The 13,463-nt window shown below is 31.9% G+C and overlaps 1 protein-coding gene and 1 long non-coding RNA gene across 2 annotated transcripts; one reads left to right on the top strand and one right to left on the bottom strand.

Annotated features, from left to right (window-relative positions):
- Window positions 1-7,081: 7,081 nt before the first annotated feature.
- On the bottom strand, window positions 7,082-8,010 carry LOC121132155 (uncharacterized). The gene is made up of 2 exons (XR_005869239.2): window positions 7,333-8,010; window positions 7,082-7,282 (listed from the first exon to the last, which is right to left on the bottom strand). It is a non-coding gene; the product is annotated as an uncharacterized lncRNA (long non-coding RNA).
- A 665-nt stretch (window positions 8,011-8,675) lies between these two features.
- On the top strand, window positions 8,676-11,428 carry LOC121132324 (methenyltetrahydrofolate synthase domain-containing protein). Its single transcript, XM_040727711.2, has 2 exons — window positions 8,676-8,986; window positions 9,046-11,428. Exon 2 carries the CDS (start codon window positions 9,085-9,087, stop codon window positions 9,640-9,642), a length of 558 nt encoding a protein of 185 aa, XP_040583645.1. The 5' UTR covers window positions 8,676-8,986; window positions 9,046-9,084; the 3' UTR covers window positions 9,643-11,428.
- Window positions 11,429-13,463: the final 2,035 nt, after the last annotated feature.

Raw genomic sequence — 13,463 nt, 5'->3', positions numbered from 1 at the left:
CTCTTCTCTACCGCCTCTTTCTAGACCCACCCAAGCATTCACAGATGGCCTAAGAATCTAGCCAAGAAGAAGGAAATCCACAAGGAAACTTGCAGCAAGATTCACTTCAATGGGCTATCCAATATTCAAATCATCTGTCCGCAACCACCTGAGGCACTCTTTGAATGCTTTGCCATACAAACCTCGTCTGCACCCCAAACTTTCAGAAAACCAAAAGAAGGACGGGCTTCAACTCTGTCATGAGCGGAAACACTGTACTGCAGATGACTGGAAATGTATACTTTTCAGTGATGAAAGTCCATTAAAGCTATTTCAGGCCCCAAATTCCCAAACAGATCGGGTTTGGACAAGAGATTAGGGAGATGTGGAACCCACTCAAACTGTGAAATTTCCTATGAAAATTCAGGGTTGGACCGTTATCAAACACCAGGCAGTGTCAGATCTTCACCTGATTCCACGAAACCAAATTGTGACGGTCAATTACTACGTAACAGAGATCCTCAGTAAGTTTCTGATGTCAGTTTTGTCCCGTACTGAAGAAACTGGACCTCCTTTGAAGAGGAAAATGTTGCCTGACACACCAGGAGCCATTTTCCAGCAGGATGGTGCCCCTGCTCACCGCTCCAAAAAGGTACTGAAGTGGTTTTCAGACAAATTGGATTATTTCTGGGGAAAAGGCACATTGTCCTGATTTGTCTCCCACTGAAAATTTGTGACCCTTGGTACAGAGGGAACTCAATAAAAATGCGCCAGCAACTTCAGAGGATGATTTTTTTTTTTTTTAAACAGACAAATACTTGCGAAACAATTTATCTAGATACTTTGAATAATCTGTATGAAGGGATGCCAAAACGTATAAAAAATGTATTAAGCTTAAAGGTCGTCATAGTGGTAAGTAAATAAAGTTTTTCATCAAAAAAATTACTTGTTTAGGTTATTTCATGATTTAAAAAAAAAAAACACCATCAATTTTTGGTCATACCGTATAATAAATACTCTTTTAATCAAATATTACTAAGCAATATTAAAGTACATTATAGACTAAAATATTGTAAGGATTTTAATAATATGTAATTTATTTTAAAAATAGCGAAAAAATAATATGACAGTTAGAATCTGCAAGTATATAAGATATAAATAGTGGTTGGCATGATTTATTTATTTGCCTAACTACCAGATGATTTTGGTCCTATTTCCTGTTTCTTTTTGGAGGAAAGGTTTTGTGATCCAATAAAGATAACGACGGCCATAGATCAGGTAGTTAAACAAATAAGAACAGCATACCAACAACTAATTATATGTTAAGTACTCTCAGACTATCATATTATTTCCTGATAAATTTTAAAATGAATTATTAGAATATTTTTATAATATTAAGACCTACATAGTATTTTATTCGATGCTATTGATTAAAGTTACGTTTTTGGAGGATAGAATATCACATAATGCTGATATAGAAATGAAAATCTTCTATATTTGAAATTACAATAGAAGAATTAATATAAAAAGTAGTTGAAATTTTCAAATTCAGGAATACCTGATTTACTTCGTGAAAATCATAAAAAAACTTCCAAATTTTCTATATTATAGATTGATTAACAAATATTAATAAAAGTTGCTAATATGATGTCATACAATGAGTAGTCAAAAACTTATGATGAACTTTACCTGAAGCAATAGATTACTAGTAAATTTATAAATTAAAGTATTTTACCGTATATTTGTGGTATTAAGGTAAATAAGTATAGAAAATAAAAAATACAGCTTAAAAAAAGGATTAATTATTACGAAAAATATTAATTAGAAATTTTAATAGTAGTTATACACAGAAAGTGAAACAAATTACTAATGACAAATGATACAAATTGAAGTTATTAACATTAAATATTACGAATGGATTCAATAAATTATTAGGAACAAATGTAAATTATATATATATACAAAATATAATGAGACATTTTTATACAGAAAAAAATATAGTAATTTTGAGTAGAAATAAAATACGTCTTTTTCATATCATACTTCAAATTCTATGTAGAATCCTATTGCTTTGTCATGTAAGTATTTTGTAAGTCTAAGGAAAGATAAATTAAATTAATATGTTTAGTATTTAACACGACTTATAATAAATTGCACTTCAACATGTATGAATCCATGAAGCATACTCAATTCTTAGCCCCAATAAACTGATTTTAGACAAACATATTGCACAACATTTGAAGGTAAGACCCCGCTCGAGACCATTCAGGCTGTTGTTCTTGCACATATTACTGTAGTTTTCCAACACCTTATCTCGGAGATTATGAACATGATCATTCTAAATTTGAAGAAGTAGTTGTTTAATTAATTTTTTGAGTATTTTAATTAATGGTAACTTTTGTGTCAATCATTTTGATCAGGACCCAAGAAACGGTCATACAAAGGACCCATTAACAAAACTGTCATTGATTGTTCCCGGTTGTCTTGAGTCTCATCAAAAGCTATGAAAATATCCTTATCTCTAATTTTCTCTTTAATTTTGGAGAGTACATCCTCCCTGACAACTCCCATAAATCTATATGGAGTCATTCTACTATGGACAGTTCTATCCGCATATTTTTTCATACATTTTGAGAAATTGAGGTTCTCCAGAGTGAAGAAAGGTATATTGTAGGAAGCTAGTATCTTTAAGAGGTCGCTATTAAAGTTGTCAAAATCATCATGAGTCAAATGTTGTTTGTATGCATTCATATTTTTGATGTGGGGCGATGACATTAAGTGGGCATTAATTAAATATTATTTTGTACAAACTCAAAGGTACTCGGCAAAAAATAGATTCTTCGCTAAAGAAGATGTGATCACAACAATAATTTGAGAAAAATGAAAATATAACAACCGTATTCCTTGTCTAATCTCAACACAGTAATTTATTTGACCAAACACGCCCAGCCATAAGGATAAATCATTACTTCCTTTATTGATTAAAAATAATAAATTATGAAATAGCCATGACGTATCAAGTCAGACAAGGGAATGGAAAGTTGACTTCAAACTACGTAGTGTATTTTTGTGTTAGTGAGATAACGCCGTGTCATACATTTAGAAATATTATTAATCTAATATAATTATAGAGCCAAGTTTTCGTATGTCTATTAGTCTGAAGAGGACTTTTGAGTGTGTGCATAATAAATTGAGAGTACTCCCCTAGTCTAAAAAAATCAAAAAAAAGATTTTTTTTCAAACGAACTGGGATTAAGAGTTCTCATTGCATAAAAGTCAAAAAGTTTCTACATAGTGTAAAACCTGTGGTAAAACATAGAAAGGAAGTCAGTCTAGGAAGATTTACAATATATAATAGGCTCGAAAAAAGAAAAACAGAGAATCCCAAATTTTCACGAGTTTGGAGGTTGTGTAGAGTTCCAAGCTATTAACGAGGTGTTTTATTCCTACGAGCCGAGTTTTTGTGTCTTTATATTTACTTAATAATACTCGAATTTTTCTCCTGGGACATCCCTACAAACTATGACGTCAAAAAGTGTATAAAAGATATATAAAAAATTTAAAATTGCATATTATGTATGTATTTAGTATAAGTAGAACGTGGACAAATGCTACGAAGTTACGAGATGCGGCTTGAATCGTAATTTAAGAAATTAATGACGTATAAATTGCTCATACTCTGAGTTATATTTTTGATTTTAATACGTATTAAAAATATCGGGTGGGTATTATGGATATTTAAAAAAATATTTAGAGAGTGTGACATCATAACTTTTTCCCATTTAATGTTTTGTTTTACGCAGTTTTACCAGTCATAGCCTGTAATTGACATCCCCCATTGTCCATATCTCGTACAATATTTCCATTTTTATTTTATTTTTCACTACTTCATTTATCTAAAATCTAAATCATAAATGACATATTTTGATATAACTTGATGTCAAATAAATATTTGAACTTTAAATATGTATGTCAGTTAATTAAAAAATGAGGGGAAATAAACTATTTATTGAAAGTTTAAATAAATACAAAATATGATTATGAATAATTTATAAACCACACGTTATAACGGGCCACCCATGATTATTTACTCCTCTCTATTATACAAATTTTGAGAATTTAAGTGTAGTTTTTTTTTTTTTTTTAATTCCCCAATAAGAAATGTTGTAGAACATAGTCAATTGCTAAGAAAAAACATTGCCTAGTCCCTACCATGAAACCACAGTAAGGGAAGAAGATTGAAACAAAATGGTTCCATGGATGGAGGGCATTGTAAATCGTCTTTTTTGAGGCCCCAGTCTACTCCCTAATGACCTTCTGGGACAATCCCACGCGGAGAAGCGCTGCTTTATCAGTTCTCTTCTCGCACTCTGTGCTTATGGTGGCTTTTAGCTTAATATTTTTTCACGGAAAGAGAACTGTTAAATACATGTGGAAATAATATAAAAGATTAATCAAGGAAGAAATCATTAAATTGGAATAAACAAACAATACATACGTCAACATAAAAACAATAATGAATAAAAGAACAAAGAAAAGTAGAAAATCCAAATTTTTGATATTTGAGTAAGTTATAGGCTTTGTATTGGGGATGTATTAAGATTTCCAAGAATGTTGGCTATGGTTTAAAATCTTTGTTTGGTTTAAGAGACTTATATTGGTCTCGATATGGCCCCTTGTCAAATAAAATATGATAATCCATTATGAGTACTTTAAGTGCAATTTGCGTTACACCCAGAGGGTTTATCAGAATAACTTATTTTGTCAAGAATACAAGTATAATCCACGCTCAATTTTGATAAAAATTATTCTAGCTTGCTTTTGTGTTGAGGAGCCACAGAGACTATAAATTAACTCCATATTTATTAATTTTTCCACACAAATGATTCTCTTTATACAATAAAAAAATTGTTGTATTTTGGGGAAAACAATAATGGGCCTCTCTCAAACATATATTATTTATTTTGTCATGTTATCCCCTCCAATAATTTTAATCCACTTTTATGAAAAATATAGTATTTCGTACAGGGTGTAGCAACATAAACTACTTTTCCATCATTTGAAATTTGTCTAATTATTTAAACGCAAATAACTCTAAAGATAGCAACGCTACATAAGAAAATATGTTATTTTAATTGGTACTGTTTGTTCAAATCCGTTCTTTGAAAGACAGAAACTATTGTAGTATTGATTTAAAAAAAGCACTCCTCCCGAACCTGTCAATGATGTGTCCCTTGTTTATTTTTCAGAGAATTGGCACCCCTAGTACAAGTATAGGCACTGTTTAACGTCAGGTACGACTTGTTTGTAGATGCACGGCGCTAGTATCCTAGAAAAACTCAATTGGATTTTAAACTTTAATTATGACTGAAAACATAATAAAATGTGAAAAGTCTAAGCTCAAAGTAAAGATGAAATCACAAGAAAGTAATAATGACATAGGAGTAATTAGATTTTTTGAGAGAAATTCGAATTCCTCTTAATGTTTAAAATTTGATATCCTGTCAGGTTTTGATTAGATTGAGGGCGCACTAGTAGCTATTCTTGTAACCAATTGAACAGGTAAAAGAAGGGAATTGATGTAGTCAAAGATTTTGCGACAATAGTTCATAGCTCACAAATATGAAGTCCGAAAAATTTGGATCTTTTCAATAGATACATTATAAATAAATCATTGATATTTGAATTATAGAGCCCTTAAAAATGTTTTACAGTGAACTTTCTGCACGTTCGTACGTATTAGCTAGGAAGGAAAGAAAACGCCAATCTATAGAGCAGGACAGAAACTCGCCGAACAAAAATATACGATGTATTTTGATGTCAGTTTTCGGTGTTTTTAAGCTGTGAACAATTGATAACACAATACTAGTTCTTATGACGCCTAGGTGAATGTTACCTCTGTCGTAAAAATAGGATGGTTCTTGGAACTGGATCCAAAGTACCCGGGCACAATATAAGTAAACTTTAAATATTAAAAGATATCCAACACCCAAACCGGCTTCGGATGCTATTACTTTTTCGGTCCACTAAAAATAATAACAGTCTCAAACCAAAATCCATCCAACACTATTATGTACAAGGGTGTTCTGAAAAGTGTTTGACCTCTATGTGAAGATGGTTGCACTTGTAAATAAAAGCTAGCTATAGCATCTGTTGAGAGTTACTCACCAAAGGTACAGCAATTTTGTTATGTATCAGTCGTTTGAGTGAGTTGAAGTAAATGTTTTTGTAAAAAAAGAAAAAAACCAGTATTACTCTGTTGGCACAGTTTAGGCACAAAAAAATCCAAGCTTTGGCAATGATTATCTATTATAAATTAAACTTGGATACATCATTATCTGTCCGAAACCAAAATATAGTCCCAACAGTGGACTGCAAAGATTTTCCCCAAGTAAAGAATCAATCACCTTCGTGTTCAATTATTTTGCAAAGAAAAATGTCAAGTAATGTCATGAATATACAAGACATTTTTTATTTTTCAACATAGTCTCCTTGTAATTCTACACATTCCCATATCTGTAACCCATCCATCTTCATTAGGTTGGAAACTTATCTTATCAACATATTTGTGTACATATTAATTATTCATCTCAATTTTGAAAATTTAAGCACTATCAGCATACAATAGTGATGGATTTGAGTTTAAGGCATGAAAAAAAAAAAGACGGGTCCTTCCTTAACTTATTTTTTTCTCCATTTAATTTGACTTTTAGTGTACACCCTTAATTGTCCTTTATAAAACTGAATATTCATGGATTTATCCATATAAAAATCCTCAAATACCGGAAAAGGATTCAAAAAAGGGCATGTTCCAAGAAAAGAAGATGGTTGTTTTCTCTAACATATAATAACTTATTTCAACTACATTCTGTCTTGCTGATAAGTTCACAATGAAGTGATATTGAAAATAAAAGATCCAATTCTCATTACATAAGGTTGAATGACTAATCCACTCGAGGTATTTATAGAACACGTCCTTATCTTTATTATATCACGCAACCTTACCTCAAAAAAAAAAAAAAAAAAAAGAGACTCAAAATTAGTTCGTAGTTGGCGAAATAAGTACTTTTAAACTATTATTGTCTCATTATTTTACCAATAATTTTTGAAACGAATGACATATATATTTCATGATATTAAAATCATACGTAGGAATAGGTGAAGTAACAAGTTCTGATTGTTTTTCGCTTTATTTTGACAACAAAATTAACATAGTTAGTATTATCTGATTTAGATGGTTCCAAACGGTTTTCTGGCAAATCTTCAGTTCCTGGACAATGGAATAAGTGCTCAACTCCCGGTCCTACTCGAAGATTTTCATTATTTTATCGAAATTTTTGACGTCTATATTACCAGAAACAAAATTGTTGGAGTAACGGCTTTGCTGTTGCATTCTTTACTGTATTGGTTCCATACATAGAACAATTTTTGTCCGACTGTTCACCTTGGTTGTAGTGATACTGAAGAAGGTATCGAATTTTATCTTTTTTTTATTTCCATTTTGGAACACTGTAGCACACAACTGCCTTCACCAAACACAAAACTGTAAATAAACTTTTTTAAAGAGTACGCTTAACCTTGAAGCATATTTGAAGGTTTTTTCTATCCAATGTATTAATCGTGAGATATAGCTACCTAAACACATCAAGCGAAAAACGCTCTGAACTTTTTACTTAACCTTATATTTTATTCCATACTGTATTATAATATATATCGTTTACAAGTTGTGATGTTTTTTTACAAGTTTGGGCTTTTACCTATAAGAAAATGGTATACGTTGCAATTTCTTCGTCTTAAAATGTTTTATTCAATTTTCATAAAGTTTCGATAGATTTACAGTATTTATTTAATGTATTCTTCAAGATACCAGCTACATTGCTCTCCAGCTAATTAATAAACTTCGTGAGTTATAAGTGCATTGCTTTGTCATTAACATTCTGCTTTTAAATTATTGTCTTCGATGTGTTTGAAATTTTTTCACTTAAGTGTCTCTCTCGTTGGTATGAGAAATATTTGAATATATCTGAGATAAACATAGACTTTTATCTATTAAGGGGCCAAATTTTATCATGATATACTTAATAGTAATTGTCATAATTTCAATTGCAAGATAAATTATTTAGTATTGATAAGTAGGCATGATTATTTTAGTTATAACGATGCGTCATATAGTGTTCAAAAAGAAAAACAAACAAATACTTCTGAAAAGTGTGAGGATCTAGGGTAATAAAAGTTTTAACTTTTTGTTAACATGCCTACATAGAGTATTTTTGTGCTGGCAAAGATACGTCGTGTGCAATGTCATTAAAATAATATAAATCATTATGAATTATAAATCATATCAAAGCCAAACAATACGTAGAGTAAGCCGACAAACATGTTTTGATAACAATTTCTACTTGTGTGTTGCATAGTAACTAGTTATGCATGTAACTTAAGATTAACATCTGTTGTGACTTTAATATGCAGCTAGACGTGCAAACATTTTATCTCTTGAACTTTTGTAGCTAAAATAGTCGTTCTTTCTCCATACCCGGTCACACATTAATATTCGTTCCTTCTGGTAACTGAATGTGCTACTATTTTGGACTATGACACACAGTGGACACAGCAATATCTTTTCTAACAGATTGAGTCAAATCAATTCAAACTTTGAGAACCTTGTTAATGCTTATCGAACCATTGCAATTGAAGAAAAAAAAACAAGGAACCCAAATCTCCTTCGTCTCGCTCAGAGTCACGCAAAAGAAGTAGAAGTAAATTACGGAGACCTCCAAGGAAAACATCTGAAGAGAATGTCACTTCCTCAGGAAAAAGTACAGATAGTACTATAGAGCTTCACGACTCCGATTTAATAAAATCAATCAAAAACTGGACGCGAGAATGGATATGGCATTCCCTAGAAAATGAGGATTCATCCTTGTACAAGTTTCCTCGCCCCATCTTTGGGAAAATTCCTCACTTTTTAAATACACTGGACGCAGCGAGGCTGTTGATAGGTCTAAGGGTAATTATGGAGAGGCTTTGATTATAATTTATATACTAATATTTACATCTCTTACAAAGGAATTCCAAAATGCAAATATCGTTAGAGTTGGTTCTTCCATGTGTCTCATGCCTTTGAGAGAGTTAGTTCTACGGGAAAAGGAGTTATTATATTGCAATGTTAGGGACTACGTCGAAAAGGATTTTCTATATTGTGTAGAGTCAGAAAATCTAAAAAGCAACAAGGATTTTGGAATAGCTTCAACAAAAAAAGGGATGATAATTTATGGAAAACCCTTGAGAATTAGTTCAAAGAATCGAATTACAAAAATTGACATGTTTGTTGTTGGATCTGTTGCTGTTTGTAGGAATGGTGTTCGTTTAGGACATGGGAAAGGCTTTTCGGATCTTGAGTGGGGCATGTTGTATGATGTTGGAGTAGTAGATAAAAAAACTATAGTCGTGACATTAGTGGCTGATAATCAAGTTGTTGGGGATGACATTTTGCCCAGTTGGGTTCGAAATGAGCATGACTTGCCAGTTGACATTATAGTTACACCAACTACAGTATTCTACGTTGGTCAGAAACTAAAAAAACCCTGTTGTGGGATACTGCCAAGCCTGGTAACAGACGAAATGAAAGAAACAATTCCAAGCTTGAGAATCTATAATTTCTAGCTTTCAATTTATGTACTTCTGATAAAAATTATTTCTCTAAGAATTTAGATAGAGATTATGTATTTCTAACAAATTTGAAAAATACGATATAAACATATGTATATAGATAGATAGATTCTATATTTTCTATATAATTTATAAGTTATTTTTGGTAAAAATTGATGTTCTTTTGGAATTTTTTAATCAAAATATGTAACGTGTACAACGATAAAACGCATTAAATAGTTGTTTTCTTTTGTAATTAGGATGGAATCATGCATATGCAATGTATAAAGGGTACGTTAGAGGGTCAATATGCAAAATATCCTGGCAATCTATAAAAATTTCCAATAGAGTAGTCATTTTATATTCATTTACATTGTTAAGTAAAAGGATTGTTGATATTTTGATTATTAAATAATTCATTGCAAGCAATTTAATCATTAAGGATTTGATCATGATACAATTTCAGTGGAATCAATTTGAGCATCAAGTGCAGGGATGCCCAATGTTTAGGTGTAGCCCACTACTCATTCTCACTTCAAGTAGTATTTTGTAGCAAAACTGGTACAATATCATCAAAACGCATAGAACGCTCATAAAACGTACAAACATTAAAAAATATAGTCTTCTAATCAAACTATTGTATGATGAGAAATTGTCACAAGAAACTCCATTTTATTTTGCAAAATATATTTTGGACACCTAATTGTGCAGGTGGACAACTGGTACCTAAAGGGAATCAACTATCGCCACAACTCTTGTGACAATATCTTCTCATATAATAGTTTGAATATCTCAATACAATTTTAATGAATATACACTAGACTATCAAAATGCTTGCAATGAATGGTTTGATAATCAAATTACCCACAATCATTTTACCTGATAATATAAATGAACGTAAAATGACCACTCTATTGGACATTTTATAGGGATTTTTGCCAAACGCCCAATTTTCTACATTCCTCGTGACATATACAGCAACAAAATCTCATTATGTAACGAATTCGAGCCAGATACAAAGTATGTTGTAATTTTCATACTAGTAAATACTCATGGATTGAGGACCAAACATAATATGAGACAAGAGCATACTGACATCATTATTCCAACAGAAAGCAAACATTAGCGCACTTTATTCTAATACATAATACATATTTTGATTTAGAAAATTAAAAGGGAACGTCAGTTTCAACCAAAAATTAACAATAAACTTATACTTTAAGGCAAAATGTACCAAGGTGAAATTACCAGGCTCTATGTTAGATGTCATGAAAAAAATAATCTAGGCCTATGAATATGAAAACTATGGCGTATATACGTAATTAATGAAGCATGAGTCATGGACCTCAATTTAAATTATATCTTAGAACAACAATAGGGAAACTTGTACATTATCTGCTTCAATCAAAATATTTAATAAACTTATTACATTTTCTTAATACGTAGACAAACGTTAGGGACTATGTACAAATGTGTGATGGAAATATTCAATGACACTAGTTCATTCAATTTTTTGACCAATTTCATTATACATTTTTTCAATGACGAACAATGTCTCAACTTTTTTTTGTTTTATAAACATGTATGTTGTGTGCAAATTGCGATTTTGCACAAGTGGCTACTAAAAATTGAGAAATAAGTGGTGTAGGTTTTGACTATTTAAAAAAAAAACCTAAATTATAAGTATTATGTGGCACGCAATAAAGTTCAAATGCCCACTGTTATTTACTCATAAATACTTAATAACCATGTCATATTAAAAGATCAAAATAAAATGATAGTATCAATGTATAGATGATAATTAGAATTAACAATGTTGTAACTAAATAGTACATTTGAAGACAAAGAAATGGAATCTTGTACAGTTTGATTATCCAAGCTGTAATTTGTGCAAGCATCGAGACTTGTGCAACCCAAACTCTTTAACATAAATTTTACATAAAGACACGAGCCCCCCTTAATACCAGCAATGACTGTAGTAATTGTTATTAAAAAAGCACAAAATGCAGTTCAAAACAAACACCGGTATTACTTTATGAAGTCAGAAAAATATTACGTTTTGGAATTTATTTAGGCTTAAAAACTTGATTGTTCTCGATTTCACTTGTTCCTCAATTACATAATATTTTATAAGAATCATCTTATGAATATGATGTGCAAAGACCCATAAAAATATGACTAATGTATTTGTATTGAATATTTCTTTGATAAAGCAAAATTAACAAATAGGAACTTTGAATCGAGTGTCAGCACCTAAAAAAATCAAGTTCAATTTCCTTCTCTAGGAACGAGAGATGCAAAACTACGCAGATTTAGTTCAAGCGAATATTTTCTCCTAAGTGCGTCGTTCTCCATTGAGCTATGTCGTTTAGGATCATTCAATTATTAATGTTTCTCTTATGATAATTATATTATTAGTACGCATTATAGAGGGTGCAGCAAAATTTCTTCATTTCTTGAAAAGACAATCAATCAAAGGTTATAGATTAGAAAAGTTTTATACAGGGTCGTTCAGGTAAATCCGCTGGAAGGAGTAGAGGGCATATAAGAAAAAAGTACACAAGTCTTGGAGTGATAAAAAACGCACTCCCAGATTCCTTGTAGGCCTGAAACGGTCCGTGAAGGCATTTGTGGGACTCCGATTAACGTTCTTGCCAAAAAGCGCCGAGTAAGCCGAGCTACAGCCTCCAGGCCCATAAATAAAGTGAATAAATGAAGTCATACCACTTCTATAAATGGCATATCCTTACATACAAAATGAATGCCACCCGGGCATCCTACGGAAGAAAATTGCTCAACGATTTAAAGTTCCATAGTAACCGGATCATCTTTTATTCGGATGAGAAACAATGGACTGTTGACAGATTCCACGACATCCAAAACGAAAGATGGTAGGGCACAGAGAGAGTTACTATCCCTTACGTCTTTAAAATCAAGTTTCCGTCCAGCATAATTACCCTTGGGGTCATTGAAGCAACAGAATTGTCATGCCCCCCCCCATCTTCTTTGAGCCAAAAAAGAGGATGGGTGTTGATAGATACTGTGAACTCCTGTCCGACCAAGTGATACCTCGGATGAAATCTAAGGCTAATGGTGTCGAGTTCCTGTTTCAACAAGACTTGGCACTCTCTCACAAGGCCTGCAGGACCCAAAACTTGTTGAAAGAATAGAGGTACCATTTTGGGACCTCAGACCTGACGCTCTAACTCTGCCGATATTAATCCCATAGATTACTTCTTTTAGGAGGAGTTAGGGAGGAAGGTTTCTCCCAATTTACACAACAGCATCGACTCTTACAGCAGCTTAGATATAGAGAAAGGACGAGTCTTGGACCTGTATCCAAAGTACCTGGATACGGTATAAGTAAACTTTTATTATTCGATATGATCTTAAAAACCAAACCGGCTTTGGGCACTCGAACTTTTACGGGGGTTCATAAAAAAGGTCTGAGGTATTTTCTGGATCTTAATTAACTATACAAGTATTGCTTAACACTTAATCCTAGTTATAAAAAAAAGATTTTTTCTATATTGAACATACACCTCATTAACCATGATAAGTGACTAGAGCGACATCTATATAAATAGTTGGATTGTGTGGTTGTTCCACATGACATTATCTCACACGTTGTAATCTTGATTAAATCACGAAACTTTTCCTCTGAAAAGAAACAGAAAAAGGGAGAAAAATCAGTTGATAGTTAGCCTATTTTTCTCAACTATGGATTTATTACTCAACGACTGTTTATAAATGTTCACAGTTTAAAAGAAGCTAATTATACTCATCCAATCAACGTTCAGAAAACTAATTAAGAGAAAAGAAGCAAAAACATTCAC

This window comes from Lepeophtheirus salmonis, chromosome 2 (genome assembly GCF_016086655.4).
Source record: "Lepeophtheirus salmonis chromosome 2, UVic_Lsal_1.4, whole genome shotgun sequence".
Classification (NCBI taxonomy): domain Eukaryota; kingdom Metazoa; phylum Arthropoda; class Copepoda; order Siphonostomatoida; family Caligidae; genus Lepeophtheirus; species Lepeophtheirus salmonis.
This window is presented reverse-complemented; position numbering and strand designations above follow the sequence as displayed.